The 18,396-nt window shown below is 37.4% G+C and overlaps 1 protein-coding gene across 4 annotated transcripts in view; it reads right to left on the bottom strand.

Annotated features, from left to right (window-relative positions):
* LOC150089645 (complexin-like) overlaps positions 1-18,396 on the bottom strand; it is a 650,426-nt gene that overhangs the window by 199,409 nt on the left and 432,621 nt on the right. For all 4 annotated transcript variants that reach the window (XM_090389573.1, XM_090389575.1, XM_090389572.1 and 1 more), the window contains one exon: positions 3,977-4,124. In XM_090389573.1, the coding sequence (XP_090245699.1) occupies positions 3,977-4,031 (55 nt within the window). In that variant the 5' untranslated portion in view covers positions 4,032-4,124. The remainder of the gene's footprint in view (positions 1-3,976; positions 4,125-18,396) is intronic.

The following is an 18,396-nucleotide window of genomic DNA, read 5'->3' as shown; positions in this document are numbered from 1 at the left end:
GAGAAGAGGTATATTCTTTTTGTAAACTGGTGTGCTGCAAAGTTAAAGTGTTTCTTCTGCGAAATGAAAATTCGGAACGACTTTGGCAGATCTCCAGTCAAGCAATAGGATTTATACCTTACATATATTTCTTCAATGATGTTGGTTTTACAGCATGTCATTTTTCTTAAGTCATAGTCTTCCAATATATTATGTATGTGTGTACAAGTGCACGTTCACGGGCCGATCTGCATGTTGCGAGAGTTAAAAAGGCAGGAATCACTCATACGAAAACCCTACTCCCTCCGACTCAGACTGAATAATTAGAGCTTCGATTGAAGAGTGGAATTAAGAATTCTTCCAGTCGCACGTGGGATTTGAACCTATACCTCTCAAAGTTGGTGGTGAGTAGCAAATGGCACAACCACTATACTTCACTGCGAACACATTGCATATTCGATTCTACAAGATTACGAAAAATACACGTTCATCTGTTACCAGTAATCTTTGCAGCTAAAATCTCTCTTTATAATGCATAGCCATCCAGGAATATAATTGTAAACTTTAAACTTATATAACTAAGTTAAGTGGAAAAGAAACATTCAAAAATACTGTTACACTTACCATACTCTGAAGTAATAAGCTGCCTCTCTTTGATTAACTGATGCTTATCATAGTTATTATTTTAATTATGAAACAGCGCGAAATCGAGGGAAAAGTAATTAGACACTATCACGTGTAATTAGACACGAAGTAAACATCCAAATATCAGCGGAAAGTTTTATTTTTTTTTAATTTGCCTCTTCCATTCATCTTTAGAAATTGCTAATTATTTATACAACTTTTCTTAATGTAATCTTCTAGATTTTTGGGATAGAGATTCCAACAATAATGGTACGTACCTAGCTGATAATCAATAAACTTATTTATGTTGTACGGCCGTGCTCTTTCTCGATGGTATGATAAGAATACTTAACTCATTTATAAATGTCTGTGGTTAGATTCTAGTTACAGGCTGCTTTTCACACCAAATAAACATAAAAGATTTTAAGGAGATTATCTAGTTAGAATTTCAAAACAGATTTACGAGTATATCGCTGTTTGGTTCTACTTAATGCGCTTTTTAAGAATATGATTGCCGCTTTCAGACTGAATAATCAGAATATGAATAGTCTAATAAATTTGAAAAATAAATATTCTTGTATAGAGCAAAGCAAGGAATAATCAATATTATTTCAACAAAACAGAAATACTACTATGAGTGATGGTTAACTGGAAGATCACACACATGTAGACGAAAGCGCAAATTAATAACTGTTAACTGTGGCATTGATTTATCGACTGCCATAAGATATAATGAAGATGTAAACTTTTCTGGACTCTGAGGGGGACGTATCGGATTATAAACAAAAACGAAAATATCAAAGCATAGGAGCAAGGGAAGCAACACTAATGTCAAACTGAACATAACTAAATTATGAACTCCATCGTAAACCTAAATCTAAAAATGATTACGTAGCTAGAATTTTTGAGTTTGATGGCTGATCAGTAACTAGATATCGTCAGCTTGCTGGACAAAAACCAACGTAACTCCACCCTTGATAAATTGGTGAACTTATTACTGCACTAAGTCACGCTATCGCTAATGATTGCACATCTTCCCTAAAAAATAAAATGCAAAAAGATGAAACACACAAACACACAGAGAAAGAAACAGCAAGCATCGAGAATGAAGCCCCCAAGAGGGATGAGGCAATTCATCTCCACAAATACCAAACAGTTCGATCAGCCAAAGACGATAAGAAGAGTTTAATTTATACTGCACGTTCCCGTTGTAGATTCCCTTGGACGGGTGGTACGAAGGTTATTTCGATGCACGGCGACAGGATTTTAATCATCATTAATTACCTCTGGAGCGCGTGACGGAAGAGTCATTTCTTCGTCTTATCAGATTAAACCCACGAGTTCAGGAATGACTCAACTAATTAGATTGTACATTCTGCTATAATCCCCCAAAATAGGATAACTCAGCAGGAAAAAAAATACGGTGGACAGAAAAGAAAGCATTCAGATATGAAGCCGGCGTATGAATTAATAAAAACCCACTAAAAAAAAAAAAAAAAACTAAACATGGCCGTACTGAATTTTGCTGTTTTCAAGGCGACATTTTTAATCAATTATGATTAATGACTGCTTTAATTCACTTTTTAACGATTTCATATTTCGGATAAATATTAAATTTAGATAATTAACGAAACCCCAAATGCAGCTGGGAGAAATTCCACTCTACATCACCAGTACGGTCAGTATTAATGCGAGAGAATCTCAGAAATTTTATAAAGCACTCAAATTAATTTATGAAAAACACCAGTAAATAATGCAAAGATCACGTACACCCAGTATATTAATGCACGCGTGTAAATATCTCATTTACTTAAAAGACTAACAACTATACTCTGTATTTTAAATTTCATAAGGGAATAAAAATTGTTTTTACCTTAATTACAATTGCGAATGATAATGGACTTACCTTTTGACAAATAAACCACTGAAATCTGCAATTCTAATTTTTTTGTGCGCAGTCTTTTACATTTGGGAGTAAATTGTTTTATGAATGCAAATTAAGTTATTTAAAAATACACCATAAAAGATAAAAGTGACATTTGTATTCTAACCTAAGAAATTTTCTGCAGTAAATTCATCACAGTCAGCAGGAGTGTTAAAAAAGTATGCTCAGGAAGTTTTATAAGTTTTTCCATGCTCAAATTTTAATAATAATAAAATTATTATTATTATTACATTTCCCTTGATGACGGGGTCCAATGCACCGGAGGGCCTGGCTGAAATATATTAATAGTTAAGTGCTGTTAAATAATCATAAACTTTTGGTTGCTATTTCCAATTCCACCACGCCTAGAGAGAAGCCACAGACTGTTAGTGCATCACACTTCACAATGTGAGTAATCATCACCCATCACAACGCGTACAAAATATATTTTATTAAATATTATATAAAATTCGATTTTCCAAATTATTGTTTAAAATAAGTAATAATTTGTGAAATGGTCAATAGCGAAATTTATACGGTTATAAATGATGCTAGAAGTAGGGGACACAAATTCAAATTACCGGGGAAAGCGGTACAGTCTGGATTGCATAAGTCTTCTTAACTTATTCCAATGGATAAAAGATATCTTTTATCCATTGGAATAAGTTAAGAAGACTTATGCAATCTAGACATCACTCATCACACACGTTTCATTAATATTATCATATCGGTCTCTACCTTAGTTACTTCGTAGTATGTTCGCATGATGAACGTATTAATTTCAATGCTCCGCTTCATGCTTTGGTGATTTCTTCTTTCCTAAGTGGTCACTAGTGCAGTTGAGCAGGAAGTACTTCCAGTTGGTTGGGCTGGATGATCGTGCCCTTCCCTTGTGGTAGCCATACGGTAGACAGCGCCACTTGCTCCACTATCTTCTTCGGGAGTCTGTCTCCAACTTTTCGAGCCGACTTCCTATGACTAAGGCCTGAACGCAAGTGACCTTATCCTGCACCGCACTCGATGCATTATGTTCATTACTTCTCCTCGATATCATCATCTAACCATGGAGGTGGACCTCTTTATCTTTGGCTTGAGTCAAGTGATGATGGTATTTCTTGTGTGCGATATCAGATGGTGCCACCTCGACAATGGAGAGGTCGGTCCGATGAAGCGAATTTCGCGATGTAGTTTTAATATTATATATGCCGGCCTCCCAGCGTGATGGACATGCGTTCGCTCCCGCCTAATCGAGCTCGAACCGGCCCATCAGGCTAACAGTCCAGTGGACTTCTTTATTATTAGTTAACTGGTGCAGCAGAAGTCTAGGGCTTCCTTGAACCATATGACAAATACTAAGACAAATACAGAATCATAAACTGCTTTATTAATTCATCATATTTTAAAGTTGGATTATTCTTACAAAATAATAAGATAATGAAGGGATCCTACCTTTAACAGCGTTCAGTTTACTACCGACCATCTGCTTTGCTACGAAGGCTGCCATTATATGGGATACTCAGAAACTCGGCGGAATTAGAAGAGGGAAGGGGTGGGAAACGGGAACGGGGAAGGTTTAGGGTACAGGCGGGGTTAGCGACTGAAAGAAAAAAAAGACAAAATAACGCCATAATTAGATAATAATTAGAGAAAAATAGAATGTAAATTAAGTATGCTTCTAATCTAAAAAAAAAACAATCACAATTTACATAAAATTAAGTCTACATTTATAAAAATGGCGCGTGTCCACGCTAATCACATTCGCTTTAATGGAGATTCTCCCCACTAAACACTAAAAGATTTTTTTTGTTAAACTTGACAATCAATAGACGTGGATTTTGTGTAAAAAAAACACATTTGGGTTTGGCCCCATACATTAAAAAAAAAAAGAAAGAAAAAAATCTTTGTTTATAAAATATATTTTTTCCCGTCGCCCAGTTGCTTATCAGCGTGACCCGGAGTGTGTAAAACCTGGCATGCCATTATCATTAGATCGTAAAGTTTGGACACGGTACTTGTTTATGCTGTCAAGAAATTAAAAAAAAAGAAAAAAAAGAAAGTCCTAGGTAACGTCTTGGAAGACTATAAAAACGTTGTGAGCCATAAAAAAACATCAGTCGCATGCGAAAGGCCCGAACTTTGATTTATGAGAATAAAATATCGATTCGTGAATTCCTATTACACTCTCGTCTTTCCCTTGTTTTTTCGTAATAAAACGCGTATTTATTTAAATTCTTATTATTGAAGCTGTCTATCTTAATACTTCTACCACGTTAACGGAATTTCCTGAAATGTGCCCAGAATCGGCGGTTCGATAAGCCCACTTTAACGAATCCATGCATTTTGGTTGCCAATATTTTTCTTCTCACTTCAAATAATACAGCCAGATAATAAAGGTTTTATCACGTACCACTCATAAAGCCAAACACGAGATGTGCGTGAAAAGCTGCTCGGATGTAATTGCCATAGCAATCCTACGTGCCTCAGAATTATTACGTTATGTTCGCGAGAGAGTGAATATATGCACGAGACAAATCAAACATATCAAGAAGCGGGGGGACATTCGAATTTATGAGATTAGAAAGGACAGGGAAGCGATAAGAGAAAAATCCTTCGATATAATTTAAACACGAATCGCCTGTAAGCGTTTGTGGTGTAAGAAAAATGGAGCGGAATAAAAACGAATAATGTGTGTGCAGAGTTCACGCTTCTGTAGCACTTGCGTCATTTATACGTATAAGTTATAAATGGAGGTGGTCATGTTTATAGGTCTTTTGAGAAAGATGGACAGCTTGATACATGATTCAATCTAACGGTGAATAGGCCCAACTGTTTCTGGATTTAATGATTTTTTTTTTTTCTCGTGGATTACTCCGTGACAAGTTTTTAAAAAATCACTAAGACGTAAGGGAATAATAAGATTCCAGCAGATAATGCCATCCACGACTGCGCGATGGAAAGAAATATTTCTACTACAAAAACACAGCTAATAAATAATGAAGTGTTACTTGAAGGAGAAATGTTAAATATATTGCTTTGCTTTTCATTTCTGAAGCATTTACAACACCCTCGCGGCTGGCATGTATTGGTAATGGCCACCCTTTCTCATTGCGTTGAAAATAGCCATCGTTGGAGTCCTGACTCGATGGGGAGGAACTTTTATGGGCTTTTTTAACACCGTGGCTGCGTTATTCAGTCACGGGAGCGGGTTGAATAGTTTCTCTCCCGAAAGTACACGCAATTTAAAGATAGGTGTAATTTGATGATGCCTCGTGGCTTTAGTTGCCTTTCGGTAAAAAGAAACAAACAAACCGTGATTAATAAATTATTAAAATGTTGAGAGAATTAAATATAAGGCGTCATCTATATTACTGGTTTCTCGTTTGCCACAGAAGGGGTTTGATTCATCTTAAACCTCGTGTATGGCCTTTATGGTCGCGTACAGGTATGGAAGCCTCATTTAGGAAAGATGTAGAGCTGCTGGAACGTGTACAGAGAATGGCAACAAGACTGTTGAGGGGAACAAAGGGATCCTCTTACCAAGAGAGGCTTAAGTTCTGCAAATTGCGGCGTCTGCAGACTGCACCTGTGAGGTGATCTCATTGAGGTGTTAAGGTCTTGAATGGTTTGAGCAGGCTCAATGCTAATGGGATTCTTCCTGTTGCGCAGATTACGAACCTGATGGGGCATAAACTCAAGTTGAGAAAAGACAGTTGTCGAATAGATGTGCGGAAATATGTCTTTAGCCAGTGGATGGTTGATTGCTGGGACAAACTTCCATTTTGGCTGATGCTGCATAAACTTGCTTTCTTGCACCATATGCCTCTACTAATGCGAATACTAATAATGAACTCGGTTTTAATGCATGTGAAGGTTAGGTTCTCCGACATCAGCGATATATCAACTTTCAATACATTAATATAAATGCATATGCAATATATGCGACTTATGTAGTAATGCGCGCACTGTAAGCATCAATCCTCAGATTCCGAAAATTAAGTTCATTATTGACCACAACTCTCAGATTATGCAAAAAGTAATAAAGTTTAGAGTATAAAGCGTCTACTAATCTTTAGCATCCACAACGTTAGAAAAAAAAAGCGAGGCGATGCCATCTACGATAAATAACAGCCACTGTTTATTTTTGAGAAGAACTTTTGTTACTAGTTGAAATCCTAAACCTTTCTGGCTAGTTACACCGCTTGGAATTAATGTGCAGCTCAAAGGGAGTCGAAATAATTTCTAATTTAATAATCTGCCGCCGTGTCCAGTTTGTTATATTGCACATAGAGAATATGCAGGAATATAGGAGCATGCGCATGAACAGATTCCGCCGGGGCACTGGAGCGAAACGTGCCAGAAAGCTTTCTGATTCAGAGTATAATTACTTCTCGAGTCCGTTAAACAGCTGAAGCTAATACTAATGTGTTTTCTAAATGTACGTGCTTATTTTTATTCGCCAAAAGTGAACAGACGAGTGGCTGTCAGTAATGAGCACACACTACACGGCGAATGTGAAAATGTTAAGAAGTCAATGGCTCGAAAGAGTGGCTGGAAAAGGAGAAAATGGGAAGGGTGGAGTATTAATGAGAGCCATTGACTGGTCCCGACTCCATGTCTCTTTCCATCGACCATTCGTTCCACCTGGAGACAAAAGCAATGACAGTGAAATAGGAAAAGAGCAGACAGAAATAGAAAGAAGTTCGTGTCTCTAAGAAAGACATTCTGATAAACAGAAGAAAAGGCATAGAGCACACTGCAATGTGCAAGATAAGATACTGTTTTATTTATGACCATTGCGCGATGAACATTGACATTTTTCATATGCCCATTTCGCCTATCGGTTTCCTATATCCACTTTTTTCTTTGTCTCTCTCTCTCTCTCTCTCTCTCTCTCTCTCTCTCTCTCTCTCTCTCTCGCACACACATTGTATTTCGATCTGGTTCTTTTAGGTAAAATCTGATTCCTTTGCCATTTTATTTCCGTTTTATGGTTTAAAATTTCTCTTTTATTTGGCCTATTTCTTTTCGGATCCATTTTATCAATACCCCTCCTCGCTTTGTTGTATGTTGTACAGTCGAATCCTGGTACAACTGTTCAAGCAGTAAGAATACTTTCAAAAAGAGATTGCCTACTGTTTGAATTTCGGTTTCAAAAGGTAAAATGTCAAAACCGGAAAAGAAATTGATCAAACTGAACTAATCAAATACGATGTCCGAAATCAGTGTTCATAATTATAAACGAGAAAAATGATTTAAATCACGTACAATGTCAAGGTTAAGGAGTTCATATCTATAGAATATTTTCGCTTAGTGATGATGGTGCCTTCGCGGTTGGCACAGTTCATATAAATACTTTCCCCCTACATCAGGTGAAAAAGATCCCAGGAATCTACTCCTGTCAATGACGCGAGGGATTTTTATGGGCTTTTTCTCCCTGAAAAAAAAAGTCCAGGCAACCTAGATTTCACAAGAGTTACAGACATAATACAATGTGTGTGTATATATACACAGGGCAATATGGTCTTCGTCGCTGATGCGTTTAAAGCTCTACTACTACAACAACAACAGTTATGTTTGGAAAATTATCAGATCTCACAGCAGAAAGCATGCCATTCTCATTACATTGAGAATGGCATGCTTTCTCAATGTAATGGTCACAAAGACTATTAGCTTTATCTACTTGACTCATATTTCATTGTACATAATGCAACATCATAAAAATAAAATAATAATGAAGAATATACATGCATTTGTCTAGCAGTCTCACTGACAAATACCGCCTTAAAGAGTTTTGAAGGTAGCGTCCTCTTCTTAAGTTTCGAACGTGAATAGCAGTTCCTGATCCTACAGTTCTGAATAGGTTTTATAAGTTTTCGAACTCAGGATGACTATGTCCAACGTTGACAGTTTTTGGCTTGATAAACAGTACCGATAAACAGTGATGGTCATTTGTATCTTAAAAATGAACAACCCGCAGTTGGTTGTTCAAAATGTAGTGGCAACACGGCTGAGAAAAAAAAAATAAATACGAGCTTTGTATACACTCTGTGACGTTGAAAATGATTTAATGAACACATGATAAAAGGTGTAGATAGTAATTGTATGTGCAAACACATTTCCTGACACAAAATGATGCTTACAATAGGCAGATCAGTATGATGCAAATCCACCATGGTTGCGGATACATTGTGCTAAGCGTCTCGGCATTGAATTGTACAGGCATCGAATAGTCGCTTGTGGTATTTCCCAACATGCCTCTTGCACCTGGTCCCGATTCGTGGTCTGTGCTGGCTGCGGTGGATGACTGGCTAAGAAAGCATGTCCACACCACGAAGATGCTCAGAGGAAAGCCCTGCGGTATGTGTTTGGACGTTGTCCTGCTGAAAAAATGGCGTCAGGCACCCCACTAAGAAAGGAAGAGCGACGCGTTACAAAATGTCGGCAACACAGCGGCAATCGGTCGATTGGCATTGCCGTTGACCAACACCAACGAAAACCGACTATCAAAACTGATCGCTCCCGACATCATAACATCAGCATAACGTGCAGTGTAGCGTTCAACAATGGCTCTAAGATCATTGGGTCCCAAGCAGAAGCGGGATTCATTTCTCAAAACCACTTGATGCCATTCTATATCCGAGGTTGCCCATGCGCAGCACCATTCCCGGCGCTCTTACGATGGGCAGCGGTCAGAGGTAATCGACACAAAGATGCACGAGGGCCTTCTTCTAACAGTCAGATGCAATGGCTCGACGAGTGATGGGGCGAAGGCTAGCTGATGTCACAGCTCGTTAGATTTTAGCCAGCATGGCTGTAGGTGAGGTGTAAAACTGATGAGGGATAAGACGATCCTCCAATTCTGTAGTCCTCCGTCGTGCTGCACTACCCCTTCGACGGGCAGTCGTATCTTCCCGCAGCTACTGTTGCCAGCATCTATGGACTGTGGTATTGTCACGGCCCATGCAATCTACTACACGACGAAGCGACCATCCAGCCTGTGGGAGACAGAAATTCTGATCTCTGTTGAATTCGCTGAGTTGCTGACATTGACGTCGAAAGTGACATCTGGGCATTCTCTACAATTTCTTTGCCCTCTGAAGTCGGTTCCTGTGGGAAAGAAGATTTACTTGCACTTCCGTTCATTCCTTCTTGGTGCTGCAGTTTCAGTGTCATAGAGTACATACATGCGACAGTTACATCACTCAAAGTAATCTCCTAACCCCCATATAATTCGATCGCAAACACTCGCAGGAGACGCCTGACACCATCAGCAGCCTGGTTCATTCTTGCTATGTTTTTGCTGTCCTAAAATTGGCTTTTGAGTGGATTCTTTATCTTGCGGAACAATTAAATGTCATAAAGACTCATTTCCAAAGAACAGTGCTGTTGTTCAGGATTTCTTATTGGCATCGCTGCATTAGGGCCTTTACAGTACGAGTCATATAGCTTTGCATTGCCGTGCTAGATGATGATTGGCCCTGTATCCAGGAAATGGCGGCGCTTTCGTAGTGTTGCTTGATGCAAATGCTTCTCCACGAATGAGTAGTAGTATATCTCTAGTGCAACTCAATCTTCATCAAAGAGCGTTGACCTTGTTTCATAAACTTTGCACTCCGAGCAGCTTGCAGTACACGGTTTTTCTTTTCCTTCGAGGGAAACAACTTTACGATTAACATACGTACACTTGCGAAACTACTGTTGCTATAAACCAATTATCCTGCCTCTTTTTATATGTAGTCCTACTCTATGTGATCATCTTGCTCACGAACTATGTATACAGGTCACTGTTCCATGACTTTTTTGAACAATCCTCTTAAATATTGACTAAAGTGTAACATTCAGCATTTCTGTTAGGATTGAGAAGTATTGGTAAAAATACTTTCCAAACTTAAGTAAACACTGAAATGGGAAACTTAATCGAGAGGGAAGACAAAACAGAATAATCAGGAAAAAATATTGCGTAGTTTAAATATTAGACTTGAGATTTCATTATGATGTTTCTGGGAACAGAACCGGCCATTGAAGTTCGTTTGTTTATGGAAATAAAATTACCAAACAGAAGGTAAACAGAATTGTTTCGTGACACGCCTCAATACCAAGTTTGTCTTTCTCTCCATACAAGCCTAATTACCTGTGTCAGTACAGTCCTTGTTGTTTCTTTACTCAAGTTTATTTTCCCTCTTCTTTCCCTTGTTGCTGAGGGCTGTTAGTCGCCCCGTGTGACCGTCGAGTATTCCCAATTGTGTCCGATAATTTTGGGAAACAGGAGGCACAAATTCGATAACACCACTGCACCTCCCGCAGCATCTAAAGCGTCTGAAATGGCGAATGCACGACAAAAGACGACATTGGCAGGCTTTGTAACGTTAGGGGCAATTAACAGATCGCTCTACTAACCTTATGTTCAAGTAAAAGGTCCGCAAATTACATCATTTCTGTAGTAGAAATGACGTAATGTACAGCACTGACAAATTTAAGATTCTCCAAGACAATTATATCTGAAGGGCTATAAATATCTTAATAAAAGTATATTTTAATTAATAGGGAATAACGATAATAACAATATCAGATCTGGCCACGCGGTAACTAATGAAATAGTCCCTTTGAAGAAGACGGGAATCGACCTGGGGCCATTTCCACACGGTGCGCAAGAGCAGTGATCGTAGCCACTGTAATCACCATAAGGGAATTTAATTATTTATAGAATGTATTATTGGTAAAAGGATGATGATACTTTACATGATCAACTGCAGAGTACTGAACTGAGGGAAACTATTCAGTTTATTAGGCCTTGAAGTTAATATTAATAAAAGAAGCTGAAACACTATTTCTTGGTTTACTAACTAAGATTCTGCCATGGTCCGATAAGTGACATTTCAACTGGTGGAGAGCAATAAAGAACTGAATACTTCGCTATCAACGCAAGATTAATAACCTATCAGAAGATAAGAATAATCTAAAACAATTCTAGAAAACCCCTACGTTGATCTTATTTCGATCTCTCCCTTGATTTTCTGGGCAGTGGATAAATATTTAATTATGTGGAATATTAATGAATTTACTTGAAAGTTTGTGTCATTTTCTTCTGAGTGTGCTTTTCCAGTAATCACTGAGTTGAAATTTTATGAAGAGACCAGGGAAAACCCTAGATGAAATCCCGAGTTTCGATTCGGGTTTTTCCCTCGATTTAACAACCGGAGTTTTAAGTCGAGTTTTTTTTGTTCAGCAAACGGAAAACTGACCGGAGAACAAACGCAATTTACAGATATAATAAACAGTGGGTGTTGAACTATCTGGTAATTTTTAAATTGAAAATATTTTGTTCTCCATGTCTGGAGGGGAAACTTGGAACTGAATTATATGACTATATTTCGAGTATAGGTTGTGATCCAATCTTGCCCGAATAGTCTGCAAGAATTCTCTAATCAATTTTCACACATAACAGGTACAGCTTGCAAAGAATACCAACTTACAACGTGTGAGAAAAATTAGATAGCTTTCAATAAATTGTTAAAAATAACAGTTCAGATAAAATGTACACCTAAAATTTTATAAAAATACAAACCAGATAATAATAAAAACTCCAGAATATTATATATATTTTTAATTTTTTGTTTGAATTCGTTTTTTTTTTGAAAAAAATGGATAAATATTTCTCAAATCTAATAGAGACAGCATTATGAATAATGAGATAATGTAGTAATTCTGTGTTTGAGCAATAACTGTTTATGGTTTTATGCAAAAATTTTAATTCAAGTACCCGTCTTCTTCTACTGGTGTAAGTTAAATTATATTTTGATAAATTTAAATTATAATTGAACGCATGAAGCCTCCTGGTTGATTGTCTAATTTCATTAAGTATTTTAATAATTTAGTTTGTATAAGTTCCAATTCAGTAATGTGGATTACATAATCTTCTGCAGCCCTCGTGGGCAGCACAATTGGTATAATCACTATCCTCACTATATCTGGTGGAAAAGACCTGAGGCAGAATTACGTCAATGATGCGAAAAGGTTTTATAGGTCGTTTTCATAACGTGGCTGAATTGGTCAGCCTCAGGAGAGGTCGCATGGTTTGTTTTCCACCAGAAACAAAACAGAAAACATTACAACTGTTTATAATTTCTGCATTTTCTGTCGTTTATTAATAATTACCGATCACTACATTTATTATAGAGGGTACTGTGCACACAGGTAGTGCAGTAGTAATCTCACAGAATAAATTTCGCGCGAAATGCGTTAGGGACTACAAACAGTTTTATTTTTACTTTTTCGAAGAACTAAATCAAGACGAGAAGGGATTGATAATATGATCAGTTCCACTTAATTAAATTTATTTGCATCAAAAAGCTTATTGAAGAAAGCAGTAATGGAAGATGGCATTCCCTTAACTGGACCAATTTCTCATATAATGCCTAACTAATCTTCAGAAAGATTTATACGGGGCCTTTAGCGATGGAAACTTCCATTGTCTACGGCAAGTAAAAAAAAAAATAATAATAAATGCTTCTCCAGAGTTCCCATGACACCGTTAATGGTGCCCGTCACTTTACCGGCTTCTACTTGCGTGGCCTCCCTACTCATTATCAGTTATTTGTGAGTAGACCTGGACTCAAATGTGAAGCGCGTGCCATCAGCGTCAGGTGAGTCGACACAAATTTAGTGCCCATAAGGGAGCAGATGTGTGCATTTTCCGCCGACGTCACCTACCATAAATCTTATTGCTGGGATGGTGTCACAACATGGCGAATTCTTTAATAATGAGGCGCAATACTAGTAACTGGTGTGTATTTTTGGTAAGTGGATGAAATATTGATAGTTTCAATTTAAATGAGAGGGTAATTGCAGATTACATGACGATGATATTATTTTTATTCAAACATACAGAAATAAATTCACACTGCAATCACAGTGTAAGAAACTTTTTTGCGTGAAGTTGGTCAGTCATCTGTAAAAGGTGGGAGATTGGATTCCAGAGATTTTATGTTCTGTAGGTCCATCACAACGTTAGGAAGCCCTTCTTTCAAGAAGTGCTTCCTTAATGCTGTATATATCCAGCTTCCGGTGTGACGCTCAGACGTGAAGCCCGTAAATCGGCCCCTATGTAGACTGTCGTACCAAATTGCAGCGAGCAGCAGACAGTGATTTGTGATTCGCTTAGAGCGTTTTAAGGAATGAAGAGGAAGAACGACCTATAGGTGGTTTACACTGATTTCTATAGAGAATTAGCGCAAAATACTTCTTATGATTTAACCCCTGTTTTCTTAAGAAATCATTCAGATTAAGTCTACAATAATTAATATTGATTTTAGCAGACCTCAGATTTTATGGGAAAGTCTGAGTTCGAGTTCCGTCGAAACGGGAAGAAATTTTAGAGGCTGTTTTTGCAAAGTGGCAGAATCAGTCAATCATGGGTAAAGGAGGGCATGGATTTATCTCAAACTCGGATTTTTCGTTTCGTTCAGCAAACCAACCGAAGGATATATCCAGTTGCATACACAATATACTGACGCCTCATGACCTTGATCATGTCAGTGCTCACAGACATATCGTATTTAATATTCTGCCAAGGAAATTCCAAAGAACTTTTAACTTATTAAAGATGGCTAAATAATAGGATTACATGATAAAAGTTTTGATTTTGAAAATTTTTAAACCATCATTATTTACAATGGGATTCAAAATATTAGGTACAACTACTTAATAGCGAGAAGGTCCCACTTTAGCGCTCATAACAGCCTAGATTCGTCGCAGAATGGTGCCGAAAAGGTGGCGAAAATGTGCCACAGGGATGCTGGTCCATGTTGATCCAAGTGCTTCCCACAATTGTTGCCAATTCGAAAGTTAGATCTCTAGTCCCAAGAGCTCGTTGCACAACATGCAGATGGATTGAGATCTGCTACTATATCTACTGGCCACCACCAGTAGACCCAACTTACTCTCATGTTACTGGTACCAGTTGTTTACAATTCTGGCCTTGTGACACGGAGAATTATTCTGCTGGAAGGACCCATTCAGATGGGATGCGTCTGGTCGGAAGAATTTCCAGATTTCAAGGATGACTATGGTGTAAAAATTCTTCTGATACTCGGTGAATATTGAATTTTTCAGCGTTACGGCTTCAATGAAATTAATTACGTTACTGTAATTTACAATGAGAATTTTTTTTGGGTGGATCATTGTCTAGGAGGAGTCCCGCAATTTGGATAGTTTGTTTCACAGAAAGGAGTTAAAGTTCTTTTCAATTTGAGCTAAGGCCATGAAGTGTTAGTTGTCTTGTCTCTAAACTGAATATGTTCTAAATTCAGTTAATCTGTCTGCGAGGTGCAAAAAATCCATAAACCTCCTTCTGAGACCGACTAGCACAGCATCATTTGAATCGGCCCTTTTCCAAAACGATTATTAGCCGGTTATTTTCTAGATACAGTTCTGATTAATGAATGCCGTGATTTACCAAATAGTTGGTGCAGTATTTAGAATATTATAAACTACCAACATCGCCTTAGTTACGTTACAAGACGCCATTATGTTTCCCATAGCTAGAACAGAAATGCAAACCGCTATTCCACCTCGAAATGTTCTAGCGAAGTAAATTCATTTCCCAAATTCTCACAGAGGCACAATTCATACGAGATTTCTGAAATCCCAGAGAAATTACGATGCTAGTGAGAAACTCGGAAGGTGTCTTAAACAGTAGTCAAAGACATATTTCACCGTAAACACTCATTTGCAACTTGAACAGGACTGCAGAACAAGTAAGAGATGTATCAATAATGGAAACCAGTAATGCCACTTGTATTGAAATGGCGCTGTTAAAATGAAATACGGATGGTACGAGAACGAGGCAAGGTAATGGAAAAGTTTAACTATGCAGAATGTGTTCCTTATTTTTAACAAATGGAAAGAGAATAAAAAAAAAGAAGAGAAATTGAGCATGCTCCTTTTAAGATCCACAAAGTGCAAACGTCGAAGAAAGTTAAATAGACGTCTCATAAATATTAAGGTATGGGCGTCTTCCAGCTCGCATAACAGATATCGCTGTGGAAAGGTCACACAGAGTTAATGAACATTGCTGAAATAAAAGATGACTAAAGTGGCAGTTAATGTCTCTGGTGTATCGTTTTTAAACCTTCTGATATTAGGCACGGCGGGAGGAAAGATCATCAAGAATTGGCGAAAGATAAATACACGAGGCTTTCAATAGTTTCTAAGTTGAAAAGTTGGGACATTGGAGAAAACTTCGTGACGTTAAGCACCAAGGCAATTCTGTACATGGAAAATAGTGTGCGTCCAGAATCGCTAAACGTTAAAAAGAATAATGTTTGTTATTCGATCTGATTAATTTAGCTGTTCATAGCTGTGTTCATTTTCTTCATTTTTCGTTTGAGAGACTGCCGTGTCGAAATTAATTGTGACACATCGTTAATATTCAGCACTTATACGTGCTTCTGAATTTATTCTTCAATTTCTTCTAAATATTCTTGTCAAAAATTCAGATGCCACTTAGAAGTTCGATAACCACGTCCTCGCTGATAGATTTTTGTCCAGCAAACAGCCTACCAACCGAAGGACACTTAAATTTCAGACATAATAAAATGACGGTCTTATTTTGTCATAACACACATACATTCGACAATCACAGTTAACAATAAATTTACCAATCATCTTGGGCTTTATAATTTATAAAAAAAAAGTTGCTTAAAAATAAATGTTTATGTATTTTAGGGTTATTTATCTTTATAGAGGAGAAAAACTGGACTGTTCGAGGAAAACTTCTTGATGACTAACTGAGATCATCCAAAAATATTCTCTCTCTTCATCTGTAGAGACAGAGATTGGAAATCGCTGGGTAAGTACATCTGACAATGTACGATTATGTACGTTATGACGATTATGACAATGTACGTTACGATTTTAATTTTTATTAGATTTTTGCTGTGTGTAGAAATCGCAGTTTCTTTCTAGTATAGAAAGTAAAACTTATGATTTTATTTCCGTGAGATATGCGTACGAAATTCTTGCAAAACATATGTCAGAATTTTTAGGAGTGCATCACTCCATTAGTTCCCATTAATGAATGATGTTGCTCTTTCAGAGTAGAGAATAAATGATGAAGGATTTTTCTTCAGAGTAAGAATACTTCTTGAATCCAATGACCATAGAGATCTCCAATTTGGAATCCCGTTGAGTGTGTTTGGTATGCTCCAGCCCCTCCGTAGCCAGGTGGGCAGGAGCAGCAGTGCGGAGCACACGCTTCTTGACGAGCCCATCACAACCAAATACAGAGGATGCGGAAAGGTCAAGGGAATGACCACCGCATATTCCCGGAGCAATATGGCCTTAGTTGCTAATGCTTCTAAAAACCAAATAACAAATTGGTATGCTCTGATCGAGATAAATTTCGAGACGTTAACCACCACCCGAACCTTAAATGTCGTAACCCATTATGAGTGTTGTGCGGCTGTTAGGGACAATTATATACCATATTAAAGCAACAACCTCTTCTGCTCGATACGTTTCAGGTAAGCATGAAATAATTTACACATTTCAGAAACGATATGCTTTATCCCAAAGTTCACACACGATATTCATAACATAATGCACTTCCTTTCTAAATTTCATCGATTGTTCATCCCTTAACCATCATCATAAAATACCCATCAGTACAAAAAGGCATTTTAGAATGCAGAAGTTTATAGCTATCTCAGTTCAAATCAGAGTATTTTCTAATGAAATATGAGGTCACACAATGAATTCTAGGACTGAGTTAATTTAAAGACGACTAGATAGCAGAATGAAAAATGCTTTTAAATTTTTTTTCGAAGTAATCGCTCTGAGCAGCTAGAGACTAGCGACATCACTCATTGAGCTGTGTGAAACACGTTTTAAATGAATTTGAACTGACCACCACCAATTCCTTTGTCACATTTATTTTAATATCCTTTACGCTGTCAAATCGTTGTCCTTTCAGTGTCGATCTCATTTTGGGAAACAAGAAATAGTCCAGGAGAGATAAATCAGGGGTATGAGGGAGGAAGGTTGTTTGACTCCACAATCCCTCTTTGCCAAAAGCCCTTGATAAAAAGCGTAGAATTTATTTCTTGCAAACACCGACCGACGACGAATGAAGAACTCCAATCTCCAAAGTTTATAGTTCTTCATTATATTCGAAGAAAATGTCAGCAAATATACATGCCCAAGGAATTGCATTATACGAGCAAAGAAAGTATATTAATACGTACTTAATTATTCGAAATTATAATAGCTGTTCTTTTTTGCGCCAAAGCAAATAAGGCTATGAGGCGTTAGAGTATTACATCTGTAAACTGCATGTATAATACGGTTATTTTGCTTGTTTTTCTGAGAGGAAATCGTGCGGATATTCGTCCAACATCAAAGACTCGTTGGTTAAAAAAAAAGTCTACGAAAATTCTTTCCATCTTTATTGGATTCAAACCCAAGAACAAAATAAAAAGAAAAATATATCAAGTTTATGATTATTTGTTGTACACTCGGTTCGATAAACTATCAAAATTGCATAAAAGCTATGAATTTGCATTTTTCATATATAATTTTTCCTTTCAAACTATAGAAATTCCAGGAATATATTCTGCATAATAGATAAATTTAAGAAATGCTGTTATATTCCACTTCATTAAATAAAAATGATACCGAAGAAGAAGAAAAACACTGTAGTCCCAAAGGTCTCAGGATACCACAGATGCTTAGCGTTTTACTCCTCACTAAATGCCGTCTCGATTCTTCCTTTGCTCTAATTGTAACCAGAAACCTCTCACAGTTGCAGCTCATTAATTATTTGTGGCAGAAGGAGCAACTTGTCGTAATGCGTCATATTTGATATTGCGGAT

Source organism: Mastigoproctus giganteus, chromosome 2, assembly GCF_048544385.1.
Source record: "Mastigoproctus giganteus isolate SK-2022 chromosome 2, ASM4854438v1, whole genome shotgun sequence".
In the NCBI taxonomy this organism is placed as follows: domain Eukaryota; kingdom Metazoa; phylum Arthropoda; class Arachnida; order Uropygi; family Thelyphonidae; genus Mastigoproctus; species Mastigoproctus giganteus.
This window is presented reverse-complemented; position numbering and strand designations above follow the sequence as displayed.